A 13300-nucleotide genomic window follows, 5' to 3' on the forward strand; every position below is an offset into this window, starting at 1 on the left:
CGAGATCTACAACATCTCCTACTACGAGTGCGTCAACGCAGCAAGATCTCGAATCCAAATCGGTTCCTGGGACTTTGACGCATATTAACGCAAGTGATAAAAGGGTGTTGCTCAAAGTAGTGCGTATCAGCGTTAATGGACCTAACGGTGTGTTTTCGACTACGGCTTTATTGGACGGTGGTTCTTCGGTTAGTTTAATAAGTTCGAAATTAGCGCGGCGCGCGGGATTAAGTGGACGTACTAGCACGTTTTGCACACAAGGTGCATTTGTCGGCAGCGAATTAGTGCGCAAATTTACCATTGTGAATGTGAACATTACGGGTATAGACAATAAGGTGCATAATATAAGAGTGCGTAGTGTCGATGACTTGAGTGTACCGTTGCAAAGTCTATCAGTTTTAAAATGTACTAACTTTGCTCACTTAAAAGATATAAAAGATAAATTATGTACTTCCGATTCAAAACCTGAGATTTTAATAGGTCAAGATAACTATCATTTAATGATGCCTTTACAAGTTAGAGAGGGTAAAAATAACGAGGGTTATGCTAGCCTCACTCCCTTGGGTTGGTGCGCTCATGGGAAGGTGTACGTGCCGCAGGGTGTCCGCCCGCCCACGCAGGTCGAGTCTAACCTTTTTATTTCAGAGTCGGAGCACACGACGGATACCTCAGAGGGTCTCGATCTGTTAAGGCAGATCCACGAGGAGGTCCGCCTGTCATTCAAGTTGGACACGTTGGGCGTGACGTGCGCGCCGCGGCAGAATGCGCAGGACGCGCGCGCGGTGGTGCAGCTGCAGCAGTCCGCTGAGCTGCGCGCCGGCCGCTGGCACGTCGGCCTGCCCTGGAAGGAGGACCACCCATCCATGCCTGACTCGTATCCTAGCGCTCTTAAAAGGATGAAAGGTATCGAAAAGAAAATGACTAAAGACTCTGGTTTTGCTGAAAGGTATCGGGAGCGCGTGGCTCACTTACTTCAAAATGATTACGCATCTGAACTGTCAGATACTCAGGTGAGACCCAAAAAATGGTATCTCGCTCATTTTGGAGTAGACAACGTCAACAAAAAGCGTCTGCGCTTGGTCTTCGACTCAGCAAATAAGGTAAATGGCTTATGTTTAAACGATTTCTTATTAACAGGTCCCGATTTGTTGTCATCGCTATTTGGTATTATGTTACGCTTTAGGGAAAACAAGATTCGAGTAACAGGTGACATCAAAGATATGTTTTTAAGGATCAAGATTCGGGCCGAAGATCAACACGCTTTAAGGTTCCTATGGAGGGACGAGCCTACTGACGAATTAAAAACGTATGTAATGACATCACTTCCGTTTGGGGCTAATTGCAGTCCATTTGTTAGTCAGTTTATAAAAAACTTGAACGCGCGACGGTTCGAGTCAACTATGCCAGAAGCTGTCGATGCGATATGTAACTCGCATTACGTAGATGACTACATAGACAGTTTTGCAGACGAAGCCTCGGCCATCAAAATGGTAAGAAATATAAATTTTATTCACAGTGCGGGCGGTTTCGAGATGAGAAACTGGACTAGCAACAGTGTCTCAGTTTTAAATAGTCTGCCAAATCAAACCTTAGGGACAGCGGCCGTAAGGTTTAAAGACTTTAAAGTCGATCAGCAGCAACAAGGTGAGCGTACTCTCGGGCTAATATGGTACCCAGCCGATGATAAGTTGACATTCGACTTATCATTAAAACGGATTCCCGAAAGTATTGTCAACGGTGATGAGCGTCCTACAAAGCGTCTTATGCTTAGGGTAATAATGTCTATTTTCGACATTTTAGGATTCTTATCTCCTTTTACCATTCAGGGTCGAATAATGCTGCAGGATACCTGGCGGTTAAATATAGACTGGAATGATTACATTCCGGATGCTATTTACAACAAGTGGCGAAAATGGATTGACCTACTTAAGGTAATTAGCGACATACGTATACCAAGGTGCTATCAATCAGCTGTTCGCAATCACAGCCACGGAGATGCCGAGTCTCCATCTGTGCGAGTAAGCGAGACAGCAGATCACCGGAGCGCAGCATCTGCTGGTACCCCGAGCGCGACGTTGCCGTTATCGACGTACGCGCCTGGCAACGGTGCGCCTACGTCATGCGCTACGAAGGCCTACGAATCCGTAGCAGGAGCTACAAGCGCTACGCGCACGGCAAAGGTAGGTTATAACAACTTACAATTGCATGTTTTTTGTGATAGTAGTACTCGGGCTATGTGTACTGTAGCTTATTGGCGTTGGCAGATAAATGGTAGTATTAAAGTTGCCTTTATTGCCAGTAAATGTAAGGTTATGCCTGTAAAGCCATTGACAGTACCTAAGGCCGAGTTACAAGCTGCACTATTAGCCGCAAGGCTGGCTAATACGATAGGTAAGGAGCACAAGATAGTTCCCGAGCGGCGTTACTTTTGGTGCGACAGTTCGACTGTCTTGCACTGGGTGCGTAACAATACGCGCTCATATAAAACGTTCGAAGCGAACCGGTTGGGCGAGATCGATGAGTTATCCCGCAGTAGGTGTATATTGGGCATTCTAGATCATTTAACCCTTTCCTGCCTTAACGAGACAGAAACCAAGCTGTTCATAAGATCACTTTCAACAAAAACTTTCGTGTAACCGCATTTGGCCGCTCACTGCGTTCGCTCTATGCGTTTTACGAAAGTTTTTGTTGAAAGTGGTCTTATAAACAGCTTGGTTTCTGTCTCGTTAAGGCAAGAAAGGGTTAAATGATCTAAAATATCCAATATACACCACGAAAGATTTAACAGTTTGCCCTTAGACACCTAGAGATCTCGATTCGCGTTTAAATTGTTTTAAATAAGGAATGTTTAAGTCAAGTAGCAGTTTACAGACACAAAATGTCAAAGCATTTAAACTTAAATATTTAATCGAAGTACAGGATGTAAGGTACATCAGTCCTCTGTTGGACTAGGGTATGAGCCTTAAGGACACAGGTTGTACTGAAGGCTTAAAACCTAAACGTTGACATTAAATATTTTATAATTGTAATGCCTTAACATGGTTTGTCTAAACCAAACGTCAAACGCTTAGAAACTAAATCAGAATACGCTTTACAATCGAATCAGTATGATCTGTGTAAATAATTTTTATTTATAAAATCTCAATTGATGTATTTATTACTTACTGAAATTAATTTCTCAATTACACTTATCAATTTTTAACGTTACTTAACAAAAACACTCTTTACTTTGACGAAAACAAACGTCACATGCTTAGATAATACGCATTACAGCCGAATCAGAATAATCTATGATCATAAAACGTGATTATTACAAATCTTGATATTGATATTTTTTTTTTTTTACTGAACTTAATTTCTAAATAAGACTTACCAATTGTTAAAAGCAACAAAACACACCATGTCACAGAGCTGATCAGTCCCTGTGAACACGTAGACCCCCAAGGCGTATGAGCCCTGGCAGAGGATCTGACAGCATTCTTCAGTCTATAGTACAAATTAGACTTTAGATTGCCGTGTGTGATAAAGTACAACACATCATAGAGTTGGCCAATCTCATGACATGATGCAGCTCCCAGGGAGGCGGTCCCCGGCAGAAAGCCGCGTTTGACGTACTTTGCTTAGGGTCCTCCTTACACTATCAACCGGCATAGTGATGGATTCTCCTGTTCGTTCGATTGCATGTTTGGTTAATAGCACAGCTCAACACAAAGGTGGCCAGCCTTCATGTCAAGACGCAAGTCCCAGGGAGGTAGTCCCCGGCAGAAACTTGTGTGCTAGGATCACCCAGCTAGCTCCGGTTGACAGCAGCGGGATCTCCGACAAATCATAATTGAAAAATGTATATATGCAGTTAGTTGCAAAAACTTTAAAAGCGCGATGTAGGACAGAGCTTCTGATTGGTAAACTCAATTAATTTATGTATGACGTCAATAAAGGATTGTTGTTTAGATCCATGGAGTCGACGTTACAATTATATGTATATATTTTTACAGACTTATATTTCTTTAATTTTTGAAAAAAGAGAGGTTTTCAACAAATAGATAAGAATTTACTACAAAACACTATTTAAAAGACAAACTTAAAACAAACACTATATCAAATTATAAAATTAATTTCTCTGTGATTTGAAGATATTTTTTTATGTAATGAAATATAAAACAAAATCAAATTACAATGGTAGATTACACTCATTATAATTTGATTTTATTATATTATAAATATAAACATATTATATAAATGATAAGACGATAATTATCATTTTCGAATTTAAAAAAATTAAATCAGATTATTTTAGCAATAAAACATATTTATTTAGGTGTCCGTGCCTTCGCTTGAACCACATTATGAGATAACACCCTTGTAACTCAGCCCTAATCAACCGAATCCATTAACTAGTAGCGCCATCTATCGCGCTACCCAAGTACTAATGGCGCCCGGTTGCCAGCGCCCGGCTGCTTTCTCTTCAGTACGCTTTTGTAACTCAGCCAAGCAACACGTTTACAAAGCAAGTTTAAAAAGATCAAGAAATTTAAATTGGTAAAAATATTTTGAAAATCTCCGACTTCGCGACATTCCGCTCGGTGCCCATGGCCCAGCGACGAGACGCAGTGACCTTCCTACAGGCACCGTCACAAAAAGTACACGGGTACTTACGCCTCATGGCCTCGTCCTTGGGACAACAAGCGTCGTCCCGTGAGACGACATGGCGTCGTCCCGTGAGACGACAAGCGTCGTCCCGTGAAATGACATGGTGTCGTCCCGTGAGACGACATGGTGTCGACCCGTGAGACGACGAGGCGTCGTCCCGTGAGACGACAAGGCGTCGTCCCGGGAGACGACAAGGCGTCGTCCCGTGAGACGACATGGCGTCGTCCCGTGGTATCGTCCTGACAGACGACATGGTATTGTCCTGACAGACGACATGGCAGCGTCTTGTAAGACGACGAGCATCGTCTCGTTAAAAGACCTTGTGACATTCCGCTCAGTGCCCGTGGCCCAGCGATGAGACTAAGTGAGCTCTTATAGCCATCACCATAAAAAGAATACCAACGGGTATAAATGGCACACGGCGTCGTCCCGTTGGACGACAAGCGTCGTTGCGACATATCGTAGTCCCGTGAGATGACATGACATCGTCCTGTGGGACATCAGGCGTCGTCCTGTAAAACGATAAGGCGTCATCCTGTGATACGACAGGCATCTCGATGAGTTACGTCATCGTGTGAGAAGACATTGCGCCATCCTGTGGTATCGTCCCGTGAGAGGATATTGCGTCCCATAGGACTACATTGCATTGTTCCATAAGACTACATTTTGTCGTATCGTGAGACATTAATGCGTCGTCCTATGAGACGATATCGCATCGTCCTCTGAAATGACATTGAAATGACGTTGTCTTGTTAAACAAAAACCGTTGTCTCATGGTCTACCATTAATACGGTAGTGGACGTCTTATTGGTCGCTTTATCGTTCGATGTCTGCATGTATGTCAGCTGTGGGCCTCGCATTTAAGATCTGCATGGTCATGAACCAATGCACGACTTAGTTAGTGGGCGTCATCATCATTGTAGCCAACCAAATGGTGTGTCACCTTTTAGAACGACGAGCAGCACAATTTCTATTAGCGGGTTTGGCGCGAAATTGATAACGAAATGCAGTTATAGTAATTGTCTCAACCGGCCACGAAAAAGGAAGGTTTCCGTCTTGGTCGTGTACAAATGTTGGTCTGGGTCGATAACAAACAATTGCCGTGAGATACCAAACAAACCAAAAATATACATTCTGAGGATCCTAACTGTATGACTAACTGGCCATGAAAAATAGCAGTTAAGAAACTGTGAAAAGGGAAAAGTACAAAGTGAAAAACCTTGTGTTAAGTATTGCCCAACTAGATCCTATACCAAAAAGAGAGAGGGGGAGGCAAGAAAATTGACGTTAGCCTTAAAGAAGGAAAGAAAACTAAAATTCTCTCTTCTGAATAGGAATACCAATACAAGTATAATGCCAATTCATTTACGGCTCAGTAATAGGCTAACAAGAGATATCTCTTTATTGCGGCTCTAAACCTGAAAAGAATAGAGTTTATGATACTCATATAAGTATATTAGTGAAAAATCTTCGCACTAAATCCCTCTTTTGAATGATGAATGACTAGTCAGGTTGATAGTGTGTTTGGGAATACTGAAGCATCTCCTGTCTACACTCTAAATATTGATCATTAGCTAAAAAATTGCGGCCTGTTACAAAGAGAAACCTTTTACTTACTTTAAATCGTCTACTATGTATGTAGCTGTGAAACAGAGACTAAGAGTAACACGTAGAAAACAGCAAGTTCCTTCCATCGCATTCCGTCCGACAGACCGAACTGACAAAGGCATTTATAATGTAATTAGTGCTCTATTCACATCAGTCAGGTAGAAACTTGTGAAATTAGGTTCAAATGCTGTAAGTAACAAGATCCACTTCGGAAGATTATCTAAGCAGCGGGTTGTCAATCGACCTGCCGTTGGTATAACAATCATGCATCATAAAACGTTGACCATAAACGTTACATAGTTCAATTTCAAAGGAAATGAACTCTTACTGGTAATATAACTATCGGAAACAGACGGTATTTGTAGGAGGTGCTTTCACAAAATGTCTAAAAGGACCAACTAGTAAAATATTAATTTAGTATGGCAATCCGCATAGTTACCCATGATTGTTCAATAGGTGAAACATCAGTTTCTTCAGTGGTAAATGTTATGCCTATGTAGAAGATGAAGCGCCTTTTCAAGTTATGTAAATAAATAAAGAAATTATGAAAAGATTTTTCGGTAGTTTAGTTAGAGTGGGGTTACTGATTCTGTTTCGAAAAATCGCGAATTGAATTAGAGGTGAAGCCGCCTAAGGGAACTAAGCTGTCGAACCAATAGCCACGGTCCACGACTTTACATCTAAACGATGATTGTTTAATTTCTTCAAATAGACAAATTAAAATGAAGTCACTTCAGAAACTTTGAAACCACGTGGACTGCGGGGCAAGCCAACGTACATACAAACGTACAACGTACGTAAACGTACACACATGCGTAATGTGTAGAAAATAATTGCAGGCAGTCACCGATAGCAGATACCGGATTCTGAAAGAATACGGATCAGAAATATCCTTCTTTCGATTTCCAGAGGAGAGGTTTCCTTTGCAGATAAGGAAGTACTCACGTGATTTTATAAAAGAATAACAACATACGGTGGTTCAGGAAAAATGCAAGTTCTAAGCGAAATATGATCCCAGTACTGACACATGACTACAAATATGTTCGCCGGTTAAATAGAGCCTGCAATTTACTCTGAAAATCAACACTAGTTCAGCTGTCATTGCCAGATCTAAGTACGATAAGCTTAGCTGAAAGGTAGTAGCCCAGAGTTTACAGCATACTGTTGTAACAGGTATCGTAGGGCATGTAATTGGAAACGTCATCGTCAATGCAATCAATTAGAGTTCCAGGTGTAGTACCCTACAAAATCATCGTGTCTTGGTTATAGGGCAGATGCGCTGCTAATCGAATTACAGCATTAGTTGTGAAGACAACTACAATTCATATATTTATATATTCATGATAATATGCTTATATCATTAAATACAGTAAATATGAGATGTCAGTAGACATATATCAACGTTACGTCAGGCGTAGCTCACTCCGCGATTTCGTCGCGTCGCTACAAGTACATGCGGCCCACACCAATTTTGGTGTCTAGCACTAGTAGTTGCCACGCACCGCTATGGAATGGACGCCTGCTCGCGCTTGCGCCACCTTGCGGTCATAATCTGTCGTAATAGTACATACTATTATTTATTCTATGATTACGTCAAGGTAGTGACATAAATATAATATGTCGCAGAAAGGCCTAGATCATCAAATAATTGTTTATTTGTGGGCATCATGATGCCTAATTAACCCTAGGGTTCCCTCAAGATCATCAAATGATACACAACTTGATTGCACAAAAGCCAATAAACAACATACAACGTCCTTGTATTGCTAAATTTCTAATCAAAAGTACCTACAAATTATTAATAATAATAATTCAGCCTATATACGTCCCACTACTGGGCACAGGCCTCTTCTCACTCGCGAGAGGGCTTGGGCTATAGTCCCCACGCTGGCTTATGCGGATTGGGGCTTCAAATGAACAAATTAAGTAATGAAATTAATATTTGGTAATGAACGCGTCTACACGTGTTAAGGTTCGACAGGAATTGTGCCACAGCATCGTCCGCGCGCGCAGGTGCTGACGCAGCACTTGAGATTATATGACATCATGAGACACCCGTGGTTTGTGCCACTGCAATGGTATAATGCGAAGAACTTACTGGTTCGGACCATATACAAATAATAATAATGTTTTAACTTGTCTGGGTGTTACGAAAGTTCCGCGATTGGTTTGAAAAGGTTGCACTACAATTTAAAGTGGATAGGTCCACCTCCTCTACTCATACTCGAAGAGTCTTTCATCGTTAGTCAAGAGGTTTTTACACTCTTATTAGAAGATCGTATGTATACGAAAGCATTAAAAACTCACAAATCGTGCTAAGTCTAACAATAAAGCACAATCCATTACCAGCGCGCGAACCAAAAAATCTTCAGTTTGGGAATCAGCTTGCCACCAGAAAGAGTGAACATTAAACAACCTACAATTACAAGCCTTTATTATAATTAGCCTAAAAATTATAGGTAAAGGCATTGGAATTATTTAAAGATTAAAAAATCTCCTAAAATATCCTACTTGGTAGACGGATCTTCAGTCTACGCACAACATCATGGTGAGATGCCATCCACAACAACTGGAGTTGTCAGCATCACTTTAAATTCATAATCATCGCCTCCATACGATTGTCACCTTCGTGCATGTCAGTGATTCTGTTCATTCGTTACATTCGCTTGCATGACTGACAAGCATATAATATAAGCTTGGTTGACCCGGGACCAGCCTAATTGGCAAGTTTTCAGTTATCTGTGGGGAGTAGTAAATTTAGCAGCATAATTGACACTTAAAATAGGTAGGAGCCTACCATTTCATACAAGAATTAATATCTATTCATGGCTTACTATTAATATGGTTGTTTTTAAAGCAACCCTCACCGAAAACTAATCTGTAAGGAAGGATGTATTATCGCCTCAGTTGAAACTACTGCTAGGTTGTTGAGAGTTGTTACTAGTTAGTAACGCATACATTAAATCATGAAGTGTTGTATTTTCTTCTTCACTTTCTGACGCTACTTTCAGGCAGAGGAGTACTTGATTCGAAATAAATCTCAATTGCTTCCACAAATAAGAACATCATGTTTATAATTTTTAACACATTTACGGAATATGTTGTCCTTATGTAATGATAGCCCATTAACAAATAAACCTGGTATACCTAGTCAATAACTATGTATTAATATCTAAATAATGTCAATATCGTATTGTAGTGGGTACCTATACAAACATTTGGTTATTTGTCCACATTAAAAGTCATATTACATTACATCTGGCCTATGATGCAACTTACCAATTTACATTAAATTGTTGGAAAATACAATAAATCAGAGAGTACCCAAGCTTTTACAATTAGTTGCAAAAATTTTAAACAGTGGATGGGCCGGCAGTGTTAAATTTGTGTTAAGCAGTAGATAAGTAGTAGTAATATCATTACATCATATAACAAAACCTTTTTATCACCTAGTGGGCTATTGTAAAGAAAGCATCAGGTAGTTTGGACGGGTTTAATGTAAAACTCACTCGATGAGGTTCACGTTACACGCATCAGAGGTACTACTTCAGATAGTGGTTACACTTAAATTTGTACGACCTACAAGTACCTACTTATGTCTTTAATTATGATTTTAGGGACAGTCTTTCAACTAATAGTCACACAGTTTTGTTTTATATAAAAAGTTAAGTAGTTTTACAGTCACAATGTATAACTTATGTTGCCAGTCAGTGCTAACAATTGTCTCATCTATCGTTAATTACAAATAAGGAAAATCTAGTTAAGGTTTGACGTAAACAATCCTTTAGTATATCAATACGGAATAAATTTCAAGCCTATATTCTTATCATGTGATTTTTGCATAAATTTAAATATTATCAGTCACAGTACGCCCGGGCCAGCGCCGGCAGAGGTTTAAACACGTCTCATAATGTGGTTCAAGCGAAGGCACGGACACCTAAATAGAACCGTTTTTCCCCCGAAGGGTAAAAAACGGATATTTAGGTTCCTGCCGAAGCTTGAACCACACCTAAGGGCCTTGCCGGCTTATGTGGTACTGAAGAGAAAGCAGCCGGGCGCTGGCAACCGGGCGCCATTAGTACTTGGGTAGCGCGATAGATGGCGCTACTAGTTAATGGATTCGGTTGATTAGGGCTGAGTTACAAGGGTGTTATCTCATAATGTGGTTCAAGCTTCGGCAGGAACCTAAATATCCGTTTTTTACCCTTCGGGGGAAAAACGGTTCTATTAAAAAATAAAGAAAATCGAATACCATATTATTTTCTATTTAAATACAAAGAGTAAAAATAAATGTATGAGAGAGGAATGTCTACTCTTCTACATTTCGAACCTGTAGGTCTGCTGAGCACGCATTTGAGTTACTCGGTAAAAGATTGTTGTTTAGATCCATGGAGTCGATATTACAACTATATAATATTTACTTTACGGTCTTACATTTCTCTATTATTTTATGAAAAACTATTAGAAGCCTTTATAAATAAATAATAATAAAATTGACAAAACAAATAGAGACTTATTTTAAAACATTATTTAAAATTTAATCATCGATTTCTCTATAATTTGTAGAGCTTACCTTACCCTATAAAATAATATTTTATGTAATTAAGTATAAAACTAAATTACATTATATAAAGAATAATTGAACAATATTTTTATAATTTTTATTCTATTTTGATAATAAAGACATTTAGGATAATATAATGCTACTGCTGATGATGATGATTTTCGAATTAAAAAGTTAGATTATTGCATTTTAAGTGATACAGATTATTACATATTAATATGAATTTATACAGTAAAATTTATTACAATAGTAATAAAAAAAAGTTATATTATTATAATATAATATTAATTTAATTAAATTACAATAAGAAAATCGAATACTATTTAATTTCAATGTAAAAGGTAAAAAAAAAAAGTTATATTATTATATGTGAGTGGAATTCTACTCTATTACATTTCGAACCTTTAACCTGCCGGTGTGCATACCGCTGAGCATGCATTTGAGTCGGTCCGCGATTGAGACTCTTATTACTTACACGAGTTGTTAACATGAAACTTTAGTGTGATGCAATGTGGGAATAGGGTTGTACATGAAGCATTTATTACGAATGTATGTTTGTCTATCTTTCCTTTGTGAATGCAAACTGGAAGTCTATATAATAAATTTAAAAAAAAAGTGTCTATAATTATAAATTTGAAACCCATAATGTTTTTCTATTAAAAAAAAAAAGGTTTTGTATTGTTAAACTGAACTCGTAATAATACTAGAACTATAAACTAAACACAATATTTCATCAATTTTGATCTTACAGAGATGTTATTATCTACGTGCTATACCTAGATTTTGGTCAAGCAGGGAAGTGGACCAACAGGTAAATTATACAGCCTTGTCCAAAAGTATTAGCACCTATTATTACAATACAATACAATACAAATACTTTTTACGGAACACTCTATATAAACTAGTACAGAGAATAAAATTGATTAACTTAGAGGTAAACAACAGGCGATCTAGCAATAAGCCCGATTTTTTTTAATTTTAAAAATGATTTTTTTTTTTCTTCCAAAGACTATTAAACCATTTCATAAAATTTCAAACAAGTCTTTATAAATTAAAAATACTTTAAAAGAAGTATGAAATAAGAAAACTAAATGCAGTAAAGTTAAGGCTTAAAATAACTGTGACAACCCTAGCGTTTGACGGCAAGGTTAATTTTTTTATAATTTAATTTAAATAATTCATTATTGTTGTGACAATCCTGAGGTGAAGAACTATCAAGATTAAATTTGAAGACTATTCCAGTGCAAATAATTTAATAACCATGTAAGTAAGTTAACCATTTAGTTTTACATAACTTCTTTTTAAATTATTGAATACTGTATTTTTGCAAAGTATATGCAAATATAGGTAGTTTAAATAACAATTTTGTTTTTTTATCAGGTCGGACTCAGAATATGACTCAACCTGCGAATACATGTCCTGTATGACAAGCAAGAAGAATTCCAAGACTAAGGACCTTGCACAGAGGTAATTATGATTATTGTTACAATTTCATTTGTTTCCTATTAAAAATATTCTTTCTATGAGTGATAATTAATTCTTATATTATTTATTCTTTAGATCGGACTCAGAGGAAAAGGAGGTTTTTAACGAGCAGACTGGAAAGAAACAGAAGACTCCTGCACAGAAAAGGTGATTTAAACTTTGTGTTTCATGTAAATGAAAAAATAATATATCTGATTTCGATATACAAAGGTAGTTAAATTATCACGAACTATTATTAACTAATATTTATATTTTTCAGATCTGCGGAGGGGGACACGAAAGCTTCTAACAATAAAAAACAGAAGGCGTCTACTTCTAAAACGTAAGCATTGTTTGAAATATTTAGTATAAAATTCAGCATTTTTCATTCGATTCTTGAGAAATTTTGTTGCTCAAAAAATTGGTTGGCGTTAAGTACCTAGTTTTTATCTAGTCACTTTTTTATTAAAAAAAAATGATGGAGCTATGAAGGTCGTTTGGGACTACAATTCAAGAACCCATTATTTTATTTTGGGACAATTTATTTATTTTATACTATTTCTTACATAGATCTGTGAAACGAAATGAGGAGCCATCACCGTGGAATGAATCTTTCGACTTGTTCGGGCTGCTGACAAAAGAGGAGGCAACTACAGCGGGACAGAAGGAGGCTTCAGTTGTTCTGCCGTCGGTACTGAGTTCGCGTGTGGCCAATGGGTCAGTGATTCGTCGGAAACACCTTGACGGCGATTTTTACGTTGAAATAAAGGTATATAAGACGGCAGATGCGATTTCCGTTGGTCGCGAAGATCGTTGGCAAAAAGCTCTAAATTCATTAAAAATCCAAATTAATGCCAACGGAGACGAGTGGAAAAAGCTTCAAGGTTTTTTCAAAAGTGCTCGTAAACTGTTTAATGATACGGAATCAGTGTTTTACGCACATAAAAATAATTAATTTTAATTAGTTAATTTTTATAATGTAATATAAGGTTAATTTATTTGCACAGTGGAAAG

General features: G+C 38.1%; 1 protein-coding gene across 1 annotated transcript; it reads left to right on the top strand.

The window, feature by feature from the left end:
- Window positions 1–503: 503 nt before the first annotated feature.
- On the top strand, window positions 504–12633 carry LOC134805668 (uncharacterized). Its single transcript, XM_063778930.1, has 6 exons — window positions 504–1010; window positions 1362–2536; window positions 11574–11633; window positions 12203–12289; window positions 12383–12454; window positions 12567–12633. Exons 1-6 carry the CDS (start codon window positions 504–506, stop codon window positions 12631–12633), a joined length of 1968 nt encoding a protein of 655 aa, XP_063635000.1.
- The last annotated feature ends 667 nt before the right edge of the window (window positions 12634–13300 follow it).

The sequence above is a fragment of the Cydia splendana genome, unplaced genomic scaffold (assembly GCF_910591565.1).
Source record: "Cydia splendana unplaced genomic scaffold, ilCydSple1.2 scaffold_48_ctg1, whole genome shotgun sequence".
Taxonomy (NCBI): domain Eukaryota; kingdom Metazoa; phylum Arthropoda; class Insecta; order Lepidoptera; family Tortricidae; genus Cydia; species Cydia splendana.